General features: G+C 40.1%; 1 protein-coding gene across 1 annotated transcript in view; it reads right to left on the bottom strand.

Annotated features, from left to right (window-relative positions):
• Positions 1-14059, bottom strand: part of DNER (delta/notch like EGF repeat containing) — a 327914-nt gene that overhangs the window by 122387 nt on the left and 191468 nt on the right. Inside the window, exon 6 of the mRNA XM_082396186.1 lies at positions 6824-6977. Within this exon, the coding sequence (XP_082252312.1) occupies positions 6824-6977 (154 nt within the window). The remainder of the gene's footprint in view (positions 1-6823; positions 6978-14059) is intronic.

Here is a 14059-nt window from a genome sequence, read left to right as displayed (position 1 = left end):
GACTTGTGGAAGTTTTGTTCTCTGGTGACAAGAACCTGGCTTGGATTCATTCATTCATCAAACAAGATCATGTCTCATGATCAGACTCGCAAACATGAAAGCACAGCGATAAATTTTCAACAGGAAGCACACTTCCCACTGCTAGAGAGTTCTTATGCACATACCTGGAGCTTCAGACGTCAATTAATTGATGTTAATTAACCTGGAAACAGTTTTTCTCACAAAGGAAATGTAGTTTTCCTATGGAAACATAAGCTTTTCAAGGACATTCAAAACTAAGCTAAATAGAAAATGCCTCTTTTCAAGCATCCAGTCCCCGCTTTGGGGCAAAATGGCCTAATATTTCTCCTCTTAAGAAGAGTCCTGTCTGATATGAGAAAGTTGAAAGCATGACATGGTCCTGAATCACATGTTTGTACCAGGAGGGTCCTCAGCTCACAGTGCGGCTACACACACAGGAAAAGAGTGTAATAAGATGATCAAGAACATGGGCTTGGGAGCCCGGCAGAGGACCTGGGTTCAAACCTCAGCCCCAACAGTTATGGGCATGTGCACCTGGCATGGCGGAGACCATGAGAATGCTCGCCACACTGACTCCTCTTCCCAGGCAAAACCTCTAGGGACTAAGGGACCAAATTCTGGCAAACGGCATGTGGCGGAAGTGATATAACGCCACGTCCAGGCACTGCTCTCAGAGCGTCACACAAGACCCTCCAGATCCCTGAGTTACCACCTGGAGGCCAAGTGCCTTCATCCAACTATGACACAGCAGAAATTTAACCTCTGCTTGGAAGCCACTGAGATTTGGGGATTGGTGTGTGACTACAGTCGACTGTCCCTCTAATATTCTTGGCCAAGTTACAAAATCCCGTGCCTCAGATTTCTCATCTACAAAAATGGTATAATTAAGAGTGTTTAACTAGGAGCTTGTTCTAAAGAGCAGCCTTGGAAAGCACTTAGCACAGCCCTGGCACGTGGTTACACTGAATAAACACTAGCTATTAGCGTGTGCACGCGTCTGTGTACTTCAGTAAAAAGCAGGTGGAGAGGGACTTCCCTGGCGGTCCAGTGGTTTAGGACCCTGGGCTTCCACTGCAGGGGGTGCGGGTTCGATCCCTGGTCGGGAAACTAAGATCCCACATGCTGTGGGGTGCGGCCACAGAAAAAAAATGTTAAGAAGAAAAAAAAGCAGATGGAGAGATAGAGCTAGATGCTAAAAGGGGAAAGAAGCGCTGTTCCCACAGGACGTGGGAACTGATAAAGTAGAAACCGGCCTAAGAGAACTGCAGGAACAAGTCAGGAGGTAGCTGAGCAAAGAGACAGTTAGGTACCAGATTTCCTAGATCTCTTCTACCTCTGCTTGGGATGTTCTAGAACATGAGGAAAAATGGAGGCTATGGGGGAGGGAATCCCACAGCCCCAGTTCCAGGAAAGGCCACCAAAGTTGCTACTGGGAGTCAGAAACAGGATGGCTGAGAGACCCCAGCCGACGTGAGGCCACCTTTGGATAAAGTAGAAGGTGAGAGAGATGAAGACAGAGCTACAGATTCAAGGAGAGCAGAAAAGATTTTAAACAGCTGCTGTGGTTCTCTAGCTGCTTTACATTTCTATTAAACAAGAAAGAATTTCTTTTATGTGCTAGGGTTTTCTCACAGGTAGACAACTGTATGCAAACTCTAGGCCATTCAAGAACCAGAAAACAGCGTGATGTAAATGTCAGTGGAGATTATGTAAAGTTGTTTAAACTGTGACCAGTGTACAAAGGTATGTATCTCTAAAATAAAACTGTATGTTATTTCATGAAAACTGGATAGATTTAAACTTGTAATATTCAGGAAATTGAAGAACAACTGTTAGAAAGTCGTTTATTAAAACAATAACAACTTACAAATGTGGTGTTATAAAATAGTTTTGTTGTTTTAATAGAAGAAATAAAAGATGATCACTTTGTAAATCAAGATCTGTTTGCCGTATCTCAGCTTCCAGCACAATTCTAATGAATTTACTGTAAATCACCAAACTGTCCCTGAGTCTAATTATCAAAATCCAATTCTTAGAGCGCAACTCTCTGTTCCTGAAGCTAATTGAAAGTCAAAATACTATTTTTGTTGTTATTGTTGTTATTAGAAGAACCAAGGAGAATGCTGTATGTCTATATGTGCCACCTGGAAACACCCAGAAAAAGCCATGATGTGCTATCCACGTGGAAGATATTAAATCATCTTAGATGATAGAGGTGAAATTCTTCTCCCCACTAATAAGCAAAAAATAATTTACAGTGCTTCTGGAAATTTGAAATCAATGGTTAAACAGTGACAGTGCAGAAATGCCTAAAATGAGAATAAGCACAGTTAAAAATGTATAAAGTATCTAGTCATTCCAAATTCTATCAGCAGCTTTCTAGAGAAGGGGGCACAGTGTAAAGGTTTCATATACTATGTATTTATAGAAATGGAGTATTTTTGAAGAAGAAAAATAAAGTTAGAGTAAAAGATAAAATATCCCAATTTCAAACCATATATACAAAAATCAAATTCATATTAATTAAATACTTTGCTGAAAATCGAAAATTTTAAATGCCTGGTAGAAAATATACTTGAATATCTTTTAGATCTTTAGGAAGGAAAATATTTTCTTAAAGAGGACATAAAATGTAGTAACTAGAAAAGCAAAGTTTGCAAAATATAATTAGAATGCCCATTCATCAAAAGATCCCTCAAAGTTTTGGGATTAATATATACACATTCCTATATATAACATAGATAACCAGCAAGGACCTACTGTATAGCACAGGGAACTCTACTCAATATTTTATAATAACCTATAAGGAAAAAGAATCTGAAAAAGAATATATATCTGAATCACTGTGCTATACGCCTGAAAGTAACACAACGTTGTAAATCAACTATACGTCAATTTAAAAAAAAAAAAAAAGATCCCTCAAAGTGAAAAGACAAATTACACACTTGGTGAAAATATCTTCAATTCATACAGTTGACAATGACAAATGATTAGAACAAAAAAGAAACAGAGAACTCTTGCAAACCAATGAGAAGAGTACACACACACACATACACACACAAATTTGGACAAGAGATAGGAAAACAATGACCATAGGAAGAGGAGCCCAGCATCATTAGTGAACCACAAAATACAGAGACCACAATGAGGTACCTTTTCTACACCCATTCAGTTAGCAAAAATTAAAACTTCTGATACTACAAAATATTGAAGAAAATCTGAATCCATAAGATCGCTTATGCATTTCATGTGGGAGTATATATTGGTGCAACCACCGTGGAAAACAGTTTGGCAAGACCGACTATAATTGATCAGTCATATATGTTATGTTCCAGCAATTCCAATCCTAGGTACGACCTAAAACAACCCCTCGCACATAAACAATGGAAGGCATACGAGAATGTGCTTATCTGTGCCTGTCCACAGGAGAAGAGAGCAATGAAATTTTATACAGCAATCCAAATCCAACCATGTAGATGCACCTCAGCAAGACGGGATCAAGTGAAGAAAGTAAGCACCAGACAATTACACGCGTGATAACATAACATGATTCATGCATGATACTGTTTTTATAAATTGGAGCACAGTTCAAACAAAGATAAAATCTTCTGTAAAAAACATGTAAATGCTAAGATCATATAAAGAGGAAAACAAAGGATGGATCAACTCATGATTCACTCATGATACTGTTTTTATAAATTGGAGCACAGTTCAAACAAAGATAATATCTTCTGTAAAAAACATGTAAATGCTAAGATCATATAAAGAGGAAAACAAAGGACGGATCAACTCAAGATTCAGGGTGACTGTTAGCTCTGGATGGGAAGGGAGACCGAGGGATGGGCTGAGGAGGAGACTATATGGTTAGTCATCAGGTTGAACTTCTGGTTTTGGTGGTGGCTCCACCGGTGATTACTGCATATTAAAGTAGCTAAGTATGGGGGCTTCCCTGGTGGCGCAGTGGTTGAGAATCTGCCTGCCAATGCAGGGGACACGGGTTCGAGCCCTGGTCTGGGAAGATCCCACATGCCGCGGAGCAACTGGGTCCGTGAGCCACAACTACTGAGCCTGCGCGTCTGGAGCCTGTGCTCCGCAACAAGAGAGGCCACGATAGTGAGAGGCCCGCGCACCGCGATGAAGAGTGGCCCCCGCTTGCCACAACTGGCGAAAGCCCTCGCACAGAAACGAAGACCCAACACAGTCAAAAATAAAATAAATAAATAAATAATTTAAAATAGCTAAGTAAATATATAAAAGCACGCTACGGACAAGATGAGAGAGTATCACGAACCAAGCATTATGGTCATTCCAATTCTGTGCACCTGAGTTCCTTTAAAAATAGAGAAGTCTCCTCTGAGAACAGACCTGGATAAAATATCAAACAAATCATTTCAGTCCAAACAGTGACAAGCTCCACCTACCAGCCCTGACTGAGACTATTTATAAAAGGATCTTTATTTGTCCTAGCATCACTTATAAAAGAGAAATAAAATTGAAACTCTCTTAAAGACCCATCAATAGAGGAGTGGTTTAAAACGTCAGGCCACGTTCATACTCTTTCATTAATTCATCTCATCAACACATTTCTGAGCGTCCTGGATTCGTCAGACACGGTGGGACACAATGTTGAACGGAACTGATTCAGGTCCTGCTCTCACAGGGTTGACCCTGGACGGGAAGACAGGCAGGAATCAAAGAATCACACGTGTACACGTCCACTGCAAACAGATGAGGGCTGTGAAGGAAAGGAACGCCCAGCTGTAAAAGAGGAAAAGGGAAGGAGACCTAGACTGAAGCATTCAGCTGAGACTTCCCAAGGAAAGGGGCCATTTAACAAGGTCCAAAATAGAAACCAGGCAAAAGGGAGGCAGCAGGGAGAGCTGTCCAGGCACAGAGACGGGGAGGTGGTCCTGCAGCAGCTCAAGCAGGCAGGGAGATGAAAGGCCAAGGCAGCTGGTCCCAGAGCAAGGTGGGCAGTGGGGTGAGATGGGGCTGGAAAGGCGGGTGAGCAACCGATCACGGAGGAGAATGAGGCTGAGGATTCTGGTCTTCATCCCAAGAGCGATGGGAAGAAGGGGATTAAGTGGGAAAGCAAGTACATCAGATCTGCACTGGAAAATAATCACCCAGGAGAATGGACAGTCTGGGGGCACTGACACAACGAAAGCCAGGGCTCACTTTGGCGTGATCACTCTGGTTCCAGGGCACAGCACAGTCAAGAAGAGACAGAGAAAGAGTGAGAGGTTATCTCAGTTACACAGACAAGGGGCAAAGGCAGCTAGCCTGGGAGCAGTGGCAGTGGGGGCTGCAGAGAAGGGGGGTGGATTTGTGAAGTCTTTAGGTGGTAACATGGAGAACACTTGGAGGCAGAAAGGACAGAGGGTGGGGGGCACTTAGTGTGACCTGTAGATGTCTGGCTTGTAGAAATAGATGGAACACCAGAAGCTAAGCTGTGTGGAGCTGAGGATGTGATGAGCTCAGTTTTGGAATGACTGAGCTTAAGGTGGCCTGGAACATCTGAATAGAGATGGCAAGTAGGCAGTAGTCTCACCTGGAGATACAAATTTAGGAGATGTGCTACGAAATTGTTAAAATGAATAAGGTAGCCCCATATGTACTGACACGGAAGGATATTTATGATCTACTGGTAAATATACACTGAAAAAAGTAAGTTGTAGAGCCGTATGTATACTATAATCACTTTTTAAAAATATATAGAAAAGTACTCAATCATCTGATTTGCAAGGGAAACACACACACACACACACACACACACACACTGGTCTGGAAAAAATATACCAAACTATTAACCTACCCTTATTATAGAGTTTGGGCTGGGATAGATGAGTGAAGGACTTTCACTTTTTTGTTTATGAATTTCTGCATGGATGGCCCTTGCTTCTTACAATGAGCACTTAATCACCCCAACTTCCACTTCACTCCATCCCTCTCTCCATCCCCAGCTCCGACATCACCCTGAATCCGTGCCCAGTGGCGATGTTGGCAACAGGATGAGATGGAAAAAGAAAGATGATGTCAGTTTTCCATGTTATTGATGATAAAAAAGGAGTAATTTGGTGTTTGCTTTTAAGCTGCATCAAAACAGCTGTATCAAAATGTTCACCAATAAAATGCCATTCCTCCTCCTTGAGGGTTTATAACCGAGTTGGCTGAGCAGTAAGTCAATACGATGATTGCCAGAGAATAGAAGTCTGTTGTCCACTGCCCTCTCCTAAGAGTCACCCCTTGTGCTCCAAGGATCTGAAAGTCTCATGTAGGATCAATGAATCCCCCATACTAACCAAGGAATATTAAAGACTTGGCCCATTGTGCAGGATGGTGTTCCAAGAACTTGGACTAATGAACATACATGAACACAAGGAAATGAACACAAATGAGAGGATTGGGTGGCATTACCTAACAGCCTGCATAGTTTAGCCTAAATTCTTCTTCTTAAGTTACTTAGCATAATCACTCAGCACAGCGCCAGCCCACACTCAGTATATATTTGCAGAACTGTCTTTGAAACATCCAGGCCTCTATTTGACCAGGAATATCATTACTCCAGAACAAAAATGGTGGAATGCTAAGACAGAAGCATGCTAATGTCAGAAAGCCAGCCAAAGAACGTGATGTTTATCCCCATAGGAACTTCCTTCCTCCATTCCCATCAGCATGGGCTGATGGAACCAAATGAGACCTTAAAGTCACCTGTCCAACAATGTATGCTTAACCATCCTTAATTAATAAATGTCTATTCTACAGAGAGACACACAGTAACTATTAACTATGGAAACCTTACCAGCAAGGCAAACACAGGTGAAGTTGCCCCCATCTTGCTTTTCATTTGCATCAACACAGCTCGCATTGTTCTGGCAGGGTTTCCTCTGGCAGGCGTCAAATTCTTCACAGAAAGTACCCGTGTACTGATCAGCACAGTTACACGAAAAAGTTGCCTAAAACACAAACATACGGTGTATGTTACTTGAGTCCCCTAAAATGTGTGCGTTGACTGTGAAACTCAAAGTTCAAACGTACCACTTATTTTTATAATTATACCAACACGAAGTATTTTAATCGTATCACTTATATCATGATCTGATTAAAATCATAGCTTTAAAAAAAATAGTCTATCTCTTTACAGTTTAATTTCAAACATGTTTTTTATTGATATGTATCTCAATGGTTTTCAACCTTCCTAAACCATAAATGGAAAGAATAATTATTTTAAGCAAAAAATAAAGTTTCGCTGACCTGACATGGAAATGAGAATTATGCTAGAGCAGATATATGGAGCTACAGTCATTAAATTAGATGTCACTCCATATGAAATCCTTCAGCATAGATAGTGCTTGCGACAAAAGCATCATGAAATGTGGCACGGGGCCCACCCTTCCAGATCACTGAGAGAATTTACCAAACCACTCTGTAAATGAGGCTCAACGTGCAGCCACGCAGATGACCTGAGTGTAAGGGAAAATAAAAAGGACCATTTTGCTTGGTTTGTTATACTAGTAAAAGACCATAACTCAGACCCAGAGAACTGCACTTGACTGGAAGCTTCATTTCTGAGGCTGCTGTAAAATCCAAATAAAACTGAGCCTTCCTGCTCTCTTCCTAATGCTGGCCTGAGGGTGGTGATACATCTAAAAAAAACACAGATCTGGCTCCAAAGCCTTGTGTAGATGTGACTGCAGATTCTCATGAAGAATGGAGAGGAGGAAGCAAAGGAGAATGGCATAAATAAAACGTATTGCATAAAAAAATTTTTTTAATTTAAAAAATTAAAAAAAAATAAAAAAATAAAAAAGACAAAATAAAAACAAAACAGACTAAAGCACCTTTCCCAGCTCTCTCCAAGCTCCACACATCAGGCAGGTGTTTCAAAGCCCCGCCCACAGCCTCTCCCAGCCCTGCCTACTTCCCTCCCTCTGGAGGGGGTGGGGGACCCAGCCTCCTGCCCTTGATCTTACAGAGACTCTCTGGGCTCCTCCAGGTATTGTTAACTCAGGATCCCACCCCGTACCCACCCACCCCCACCAAGCACTACACAACATCTTTTCTCTTAAAAAACAAAAGGGTTGTCCTCTTCTCTTTAATTTTTTTTTGTCTCTTAATCAAGTTTTATACTTCTTGTCCATTTCTTGATTAATTTACTCCTGAATATTTAGATTTCTTTGTAGCTATTGCTAATGAGATCCTTTCCTCACCCCTTTCTTGTAATACCCATCATACTTGCTAGCGATTATTACTGACATGTAAAGTGCTGACGTTATGTTACTTGTCATCATCCTGAGCTCTCATTACAGGTCAGAGGTTTTAGTTGACTCTCTTGAGTTTTCCCGACAAAACAAGCCCCCCCCACCAAAAAAAAGGGAACATCAATTGCAAATCATGATAATGTCACCTTCTTTTCTCTAGTCCTCATGGTTACATTGGTGGCACATCCAGAATAATTTTGATTTCAAAGGGAGGTTTGTAGAATTTATCACTAAGTAGAATGCTTGAAACGATGATCAAATTTTATCAAATGCCATTTTAGCTTCTATTTTTAAAAATTATCTTTTTTATCTCTAACCTATCAGTATGTGAATTGAATGTTTAAATTCTCTACTACTGACTCCTTACATTCCTGGAAGGAAAACCCACAGAGGTCATTAGGTAAAATTGTTTTATGGCTGCATTCTATTTGTAGTTATATTTCTATGGCTTCCATCTAACTTGCCCTAACCCACAGACTCCTTTTCTAAGAAAAACTGTCCCTTGCATGGTGAGATCATAGTTTACACCATAAGAGGACGCCCCTTGTCACAAGTGACTAAACCAGGAGTGGATGGAACTCTGACCTCAGCAACCAACCAAGAAGCCAGACAGTCAAACATGACCTTTAGCTCAACCAAAACAGCCAGATTTTATGTAGGTGTCTTTCTTTTGTTAGTTGAAGTTGTTGTTGTTAAGGGAATATGACACATCCTTATAAACTGCATGATCAAGTCCTCTTTAGTTTAAGGACACACTCTTCAATTACATCTTAGAAAGTAGAACAACTGGAATAAAAGCAATGGCTTTTTCTACTTAAGTTACAGATAAATTTTCTGCCTTCTATTTCTATCATCTCATACCTCCTTGTGGCAAGCAGAAGTTCCCTCTGCGTTCTAGCAATAGTTGACTTCTTATCTGTTTTTTTCTTGATGCTGTGAGTTTTTTCCCCTTTTGTGTGTTTGTATAGACTTTGTAGTTGAAAGCTGGGAAAAGCTCATTAAGGACTATTAGAAAGGCAGCCTTGTAATTAGGAAACTCCTTTTCTGTCTTCTACCTAAATAGATGCTTCTCCAAAGAAGATATACAGATGGCCAATAGGCAAATGAAAAGATGTTCAACATCGCTAATTATTAGAGAAATGCAAATCAAAATTACAAAGAGGTATTATATCACTCTGGTCAGAATGGCCATCATTAAAAAGTCTACAGGGCTTCCCCGGTGGCACAGTGGTTGAGAATTTGCCTGCCAATGCAGGGGACACGGGTTCGAGCCCTGGTCTGGGAAGATCCCACATGCCGCGGAGCAACTGGGCCCGTGAGCCACAACTACTGAGCCTGCGCGTCTGGAGCCTGTGCTCCGCAACAAGAGAGGCCGCGACAGTGAGAGGCCCGCGCACCGCGATGAAGAGTGGCCCCCACTTGCCGCAACTGGAGAAAGCCCTCGCACAGAAACGAAGACCCAACACAGCCAAAAGTAAATAAATAAATTAATTAAAAGGGAAAAAAAAAAAAAGAACAATTACTAAAACTTAAAAAAAAAAGAATGGAACTGTCAGTGTTTTTTTAAAAAAAAAAAAAAAAGTCTACAAATAACAAATGCTGGAGAGGTTGTGGAGAAAAGGGAACCCTCCTACACTGTTGGTGGGAATGTACATTGGTGCAGCCACTATGGAAACCAGTATGGAGGTTCCTCAAAAAACTAAAAATAGAGTTGCCATATGATCCAGCAATCCCATTCCTAGGCATATATCTGTAGAAAACTCTAATTTGAAAAGATACATGGACCCCAATGTTCAGGGCAGCACTATTTACAATAGCCAAGACATGGAAGCAACTTAAATGTCCATCAACAGATGAATAAAGAAGATGTGGTACATATATACAATGGAATATTATTCAGCCATAAAAAATAACAAAATAATGTCATTGCAGCAACATGGATGGACCTAGAGATTGTCATCCTGAGTGAAGTAAGTCAGAAAAATAAAGACAACTACCATATGATATCACTTATATGTGGAATCTAAAATAGGATACATGCAAACTTATTTACCAAACAGAAACAGACTCACAGACATAGAAAACAAACTTATGGTCACCAAAGGGAAAAGGGGGTAGGGAAGGGATAAATTAGGAGTTTGAGATTAGCAGATACAAACTACTATATATAAACAAGGGCCTACAGTATAGCACAGGGAAGTATATTCAATGTGTTATAATAAACCATAATGGAAAAGAATATGAAAAAGAATATGCATATACATATATGTATAACTGAATCACTGCTGTACACCAGAACTAACACAACATTGTAACTCAACTATACTTCAATGAAAAGATAAAAATAAATAAATAAAAATTAAAAAATAGATCTCTCTTCTAAGGAAAATCTTGTCCTTGCTCAAATGGCCAACGGTGCACAACGCTGATATTTGCAAGAGGCTGTCTGGAGCCCCTTGTGCATCTGCAGAGTTGTGACCGCCTTCGAATGCAAAAGGTGTGCATACGCTGCAGGCACAATGCCAAACCGGGCCTCAGCATCATCATAAATTACTCCATGTGACTATTTCTGGCAGCTGTCCACTAACAATTACTTGGTTTGTATCCAGTCATTCCATTTTTCAGATAAATTTCTCTGGTTGTTTGGGGGATACATTTTGCATATAATTCATCTGGCAAGTTCCATGGAAAATATGTTGCTTGTGAAAATAAATTATTAAACGCCCCAAATCAAAAGTCTTTCAGTTAGCATTGATTGAATTTTTATATATATATATATATACTTTTTTTTTTAATTGAAGTGTAGTTGAATGAATTGAAAGATAAAATGAAAGCCGCACATTTTGTTTTAGGAAGGAAGCTTGAAAGAAACCTTAAGAAATTGTTGAAACAATTGCTTTTGACCAAGCAAAGCACTGAATTGATTCTAAAACTTTGACTGATGGATGAGGAAGAAGATTAACAAGTGTTTACATACTCCTGACCATAAAATTTTAGTTAAATCTTTGCGTATTATGTGTCACGCTGTCCATAAAGTTAGATTTCTTCCAAAGTCTACTTTCTAAGAATGAAGAGCTTTCCTATAATATTAAAAGGATTTTTAAATAGCTTCAAGACTTTGACTTGTAAGGGGCCATAAATATTTATTAGGAAACTATGTTTTTAGCGTATTTATTGTAAAAACAAAAGAACCTGTTTGATCACTGATGTACAAACTATTCTATCAACCTTGAGTTTAACCCACTGACTATGATAGCACTAACCTATGTCCGACTGAGTTAATTGGTGTAAGAGACAAAATGGACTTAGTTAAAATTAGCAGCATAGCTAAGTTACAGAGAGGGACTTCCTTGCAAAATTATCGTATATTTATAGGTAAAAATATTTTTTCAAGTAAAATGAAAAATGACCCTCAGAGATTAATTTTAAAAACCAATGCAGAATCTCAGTTTTTCTCAATAGCTTGAAGTCAAATATTCCATTTGTACAGTAATGAAACTTTCTCACACAGTGGTAGGAAGCTTACTTTGAAAAGTTCTAGCTTAAAAAAATTTCAGTCATACCTGCGTTCACTTATTCACCCATATATATTGAGCACTCATGAAGAGCCAAGCACTGTTCTGGGGACACAAAAGTGAACAAGACTCTCTCATGGAGATTATATTCTAGTGGGAGTGACTGACAAACGAAATGATTAATAATAAATACGGTGATAAATGCTGTGGGGAATATTAAGTAGGAAAGGGGAAGAGAAGGGTCCTATAAGAAACAGCCCTTTAAAATCTACTACTGCGTTTACCATGAGGACGTTGGCAAGAGCGTATATGCCATACATCATTTTCTACCTCATTTATAAATTCCTTCCCAAGAAAATTCACTCATTTAAAAGTTTTACTAGTCATAAGAACTGATGTTTTGTCCTCATGAATGATGGAGATTATGTGACTGCTCTTTTTTTTTTCCTTTTTGATTTGGCTGCCATACGTTCAGAGTCTACTAGAAGTTCAGTTTTAACAACACTCTAGGGCTCTGTGACCTATATGACTGTTTCCTCTTTCCAACTAGGATATCACTTTTTAATTTAAATTTTCTCTGACTCTTATTTTCTTGTATTTTTATATTTCAATACTTTACAGAATAAAGAGCCAAATGTTTGAATAAATAAATCTAAATTCCCCAGCATGGCACACAGGTCACTGGCAATCTGGCCCCAGCTTACTTTTCTGTCTCATCTTCTGCAATTTTCACCTCTCAGTAAAGCCTACTTGTCATGAACAAATCATCCCAGAGACAGAAGGGGTTTTTTGGGGGGTTTTTTTGTTTTTATTTTTTTGGCTGTGCTGGGTCTTCGTTGCTGTGCGTGGGCTTTCTCTAGTTGCGGTGAGTGAGAGCTACTCTTCGTTGCAGTGTGCAAGCTTCTCACTGCGGTGGCTTCTCTCGTTGCAGATCCCAGGCTCTAGGCATGCAGGCTTCAGTAGTTGTGGCACACGGGCTCAGTAGTTATGGCTTGCAGGCTCTAGAGCACAGGCTCAGTAGTTGTGGCACGTGGGCTTAGTTGCTCTGCAGCATGTGGGATCTTCCTGGACCAGGGATTGAACCCGTGTCCCCTGCATTGGCAGGAGGACTCTTAACCACTGCGCCACCAGGGAAGACCAGAGAGAGAAGCTTTTTGAGGAGCTTTATTTTTCTCTTTCAGAGTCAGAATTTAGCAATTCTTGTTTACTTTCTCCCTTAAACAAAGTATACAGAAAATACACATCTCTTTTTGGTGTCCCAGTGCCATCAGTGAACATAAAAAACTCAGCCAACTAGACACTGAAGCTCATTGTTTATAGAGCTTGCTCACATTGAATTATCTCTTTAATCTTCACCACATCTGTCAGGTGGGTATTCCCAGATCCATTTTAGGAGTTGAGAACAGACTCGAAAGAGAGGTCAGATAAATTGTATAAGGTGTCCCAGTTGGCAAGTGTACGGTCAAGGCTTAAAACAATATCATCCAAGTCCTTTTCCACTCACAGCTGCATATCATCCTATCATCACCGTGATGATCTATGGGTACCATAGACCCATGTGGGGACGTCCTTCACCCTTACTCTAAAATGACCCCCAATGACAGTAGTATTTTATTTCCAGCTCCAGATTTCCATAGTTTTTCCACCTCCTCCCTTGCTGTCTGGCTGTCTTCCCTATCAGCATCGACTGTTCTTTGGGTTCACTGATCCTAATTTCCTTCAGCCTTAAGAAAAATACCAAATCTATTCAAATAATGTGTCAAAATAGAGTAAAAACCTCCTTCCTGGGGGTTGAATGCATCTCTTGTACATAAAGTGCCTAATCACTCATGGACAGACTTGGAAACTTTGGGCGATTCTTCACCAGAATTGGAGGTCCTTGATGTCTGCATACATAATAGACATTTGAGTGTTCACTGAATAAAGCTGACTTTATAGTCTGCTCCTTAAAGGTAGACTTGCATGAGAGTTCTGTGCAGGGTAAGGGTCCTCTTCTCCTACTTCCTTGTCTATCTCTGATGATCTTGTGATTTATTAGAATCAGAGCCACTTATACATTCTTCATCCACATCTTCATGCTAAAGGGGATGCTGGAACAAGGATTAGGAGGACAATTCCAAACCAAAACCTCTGAAAATGGAAAAGAGATGATTTAAGCCACTCCTACCTAACAGACCCTCAAAGCCAACTTCAACTTCCGTCATGGATCAGCCTGATTCCAAACAACATCTGGGCAATTCATAGCTAAATGTCTGAACATCT

This window comes from Balaenoptera borealis (genome assembly GCF_965194805.1).
Source record: "Balaenoptera borealis genome assembly, chromosome: 6".
In the NCBI taxonomy this organism is placed as follows: Eukaryota; Metazoa; Chordata; class Mammalia; order Artiodactyla; family Balaenopteridae; genus Balaenoptera; species Balaenoptera borealis.
This window is presented reverse-complemented; position numbering and strand designations above follow the sequence as displayed.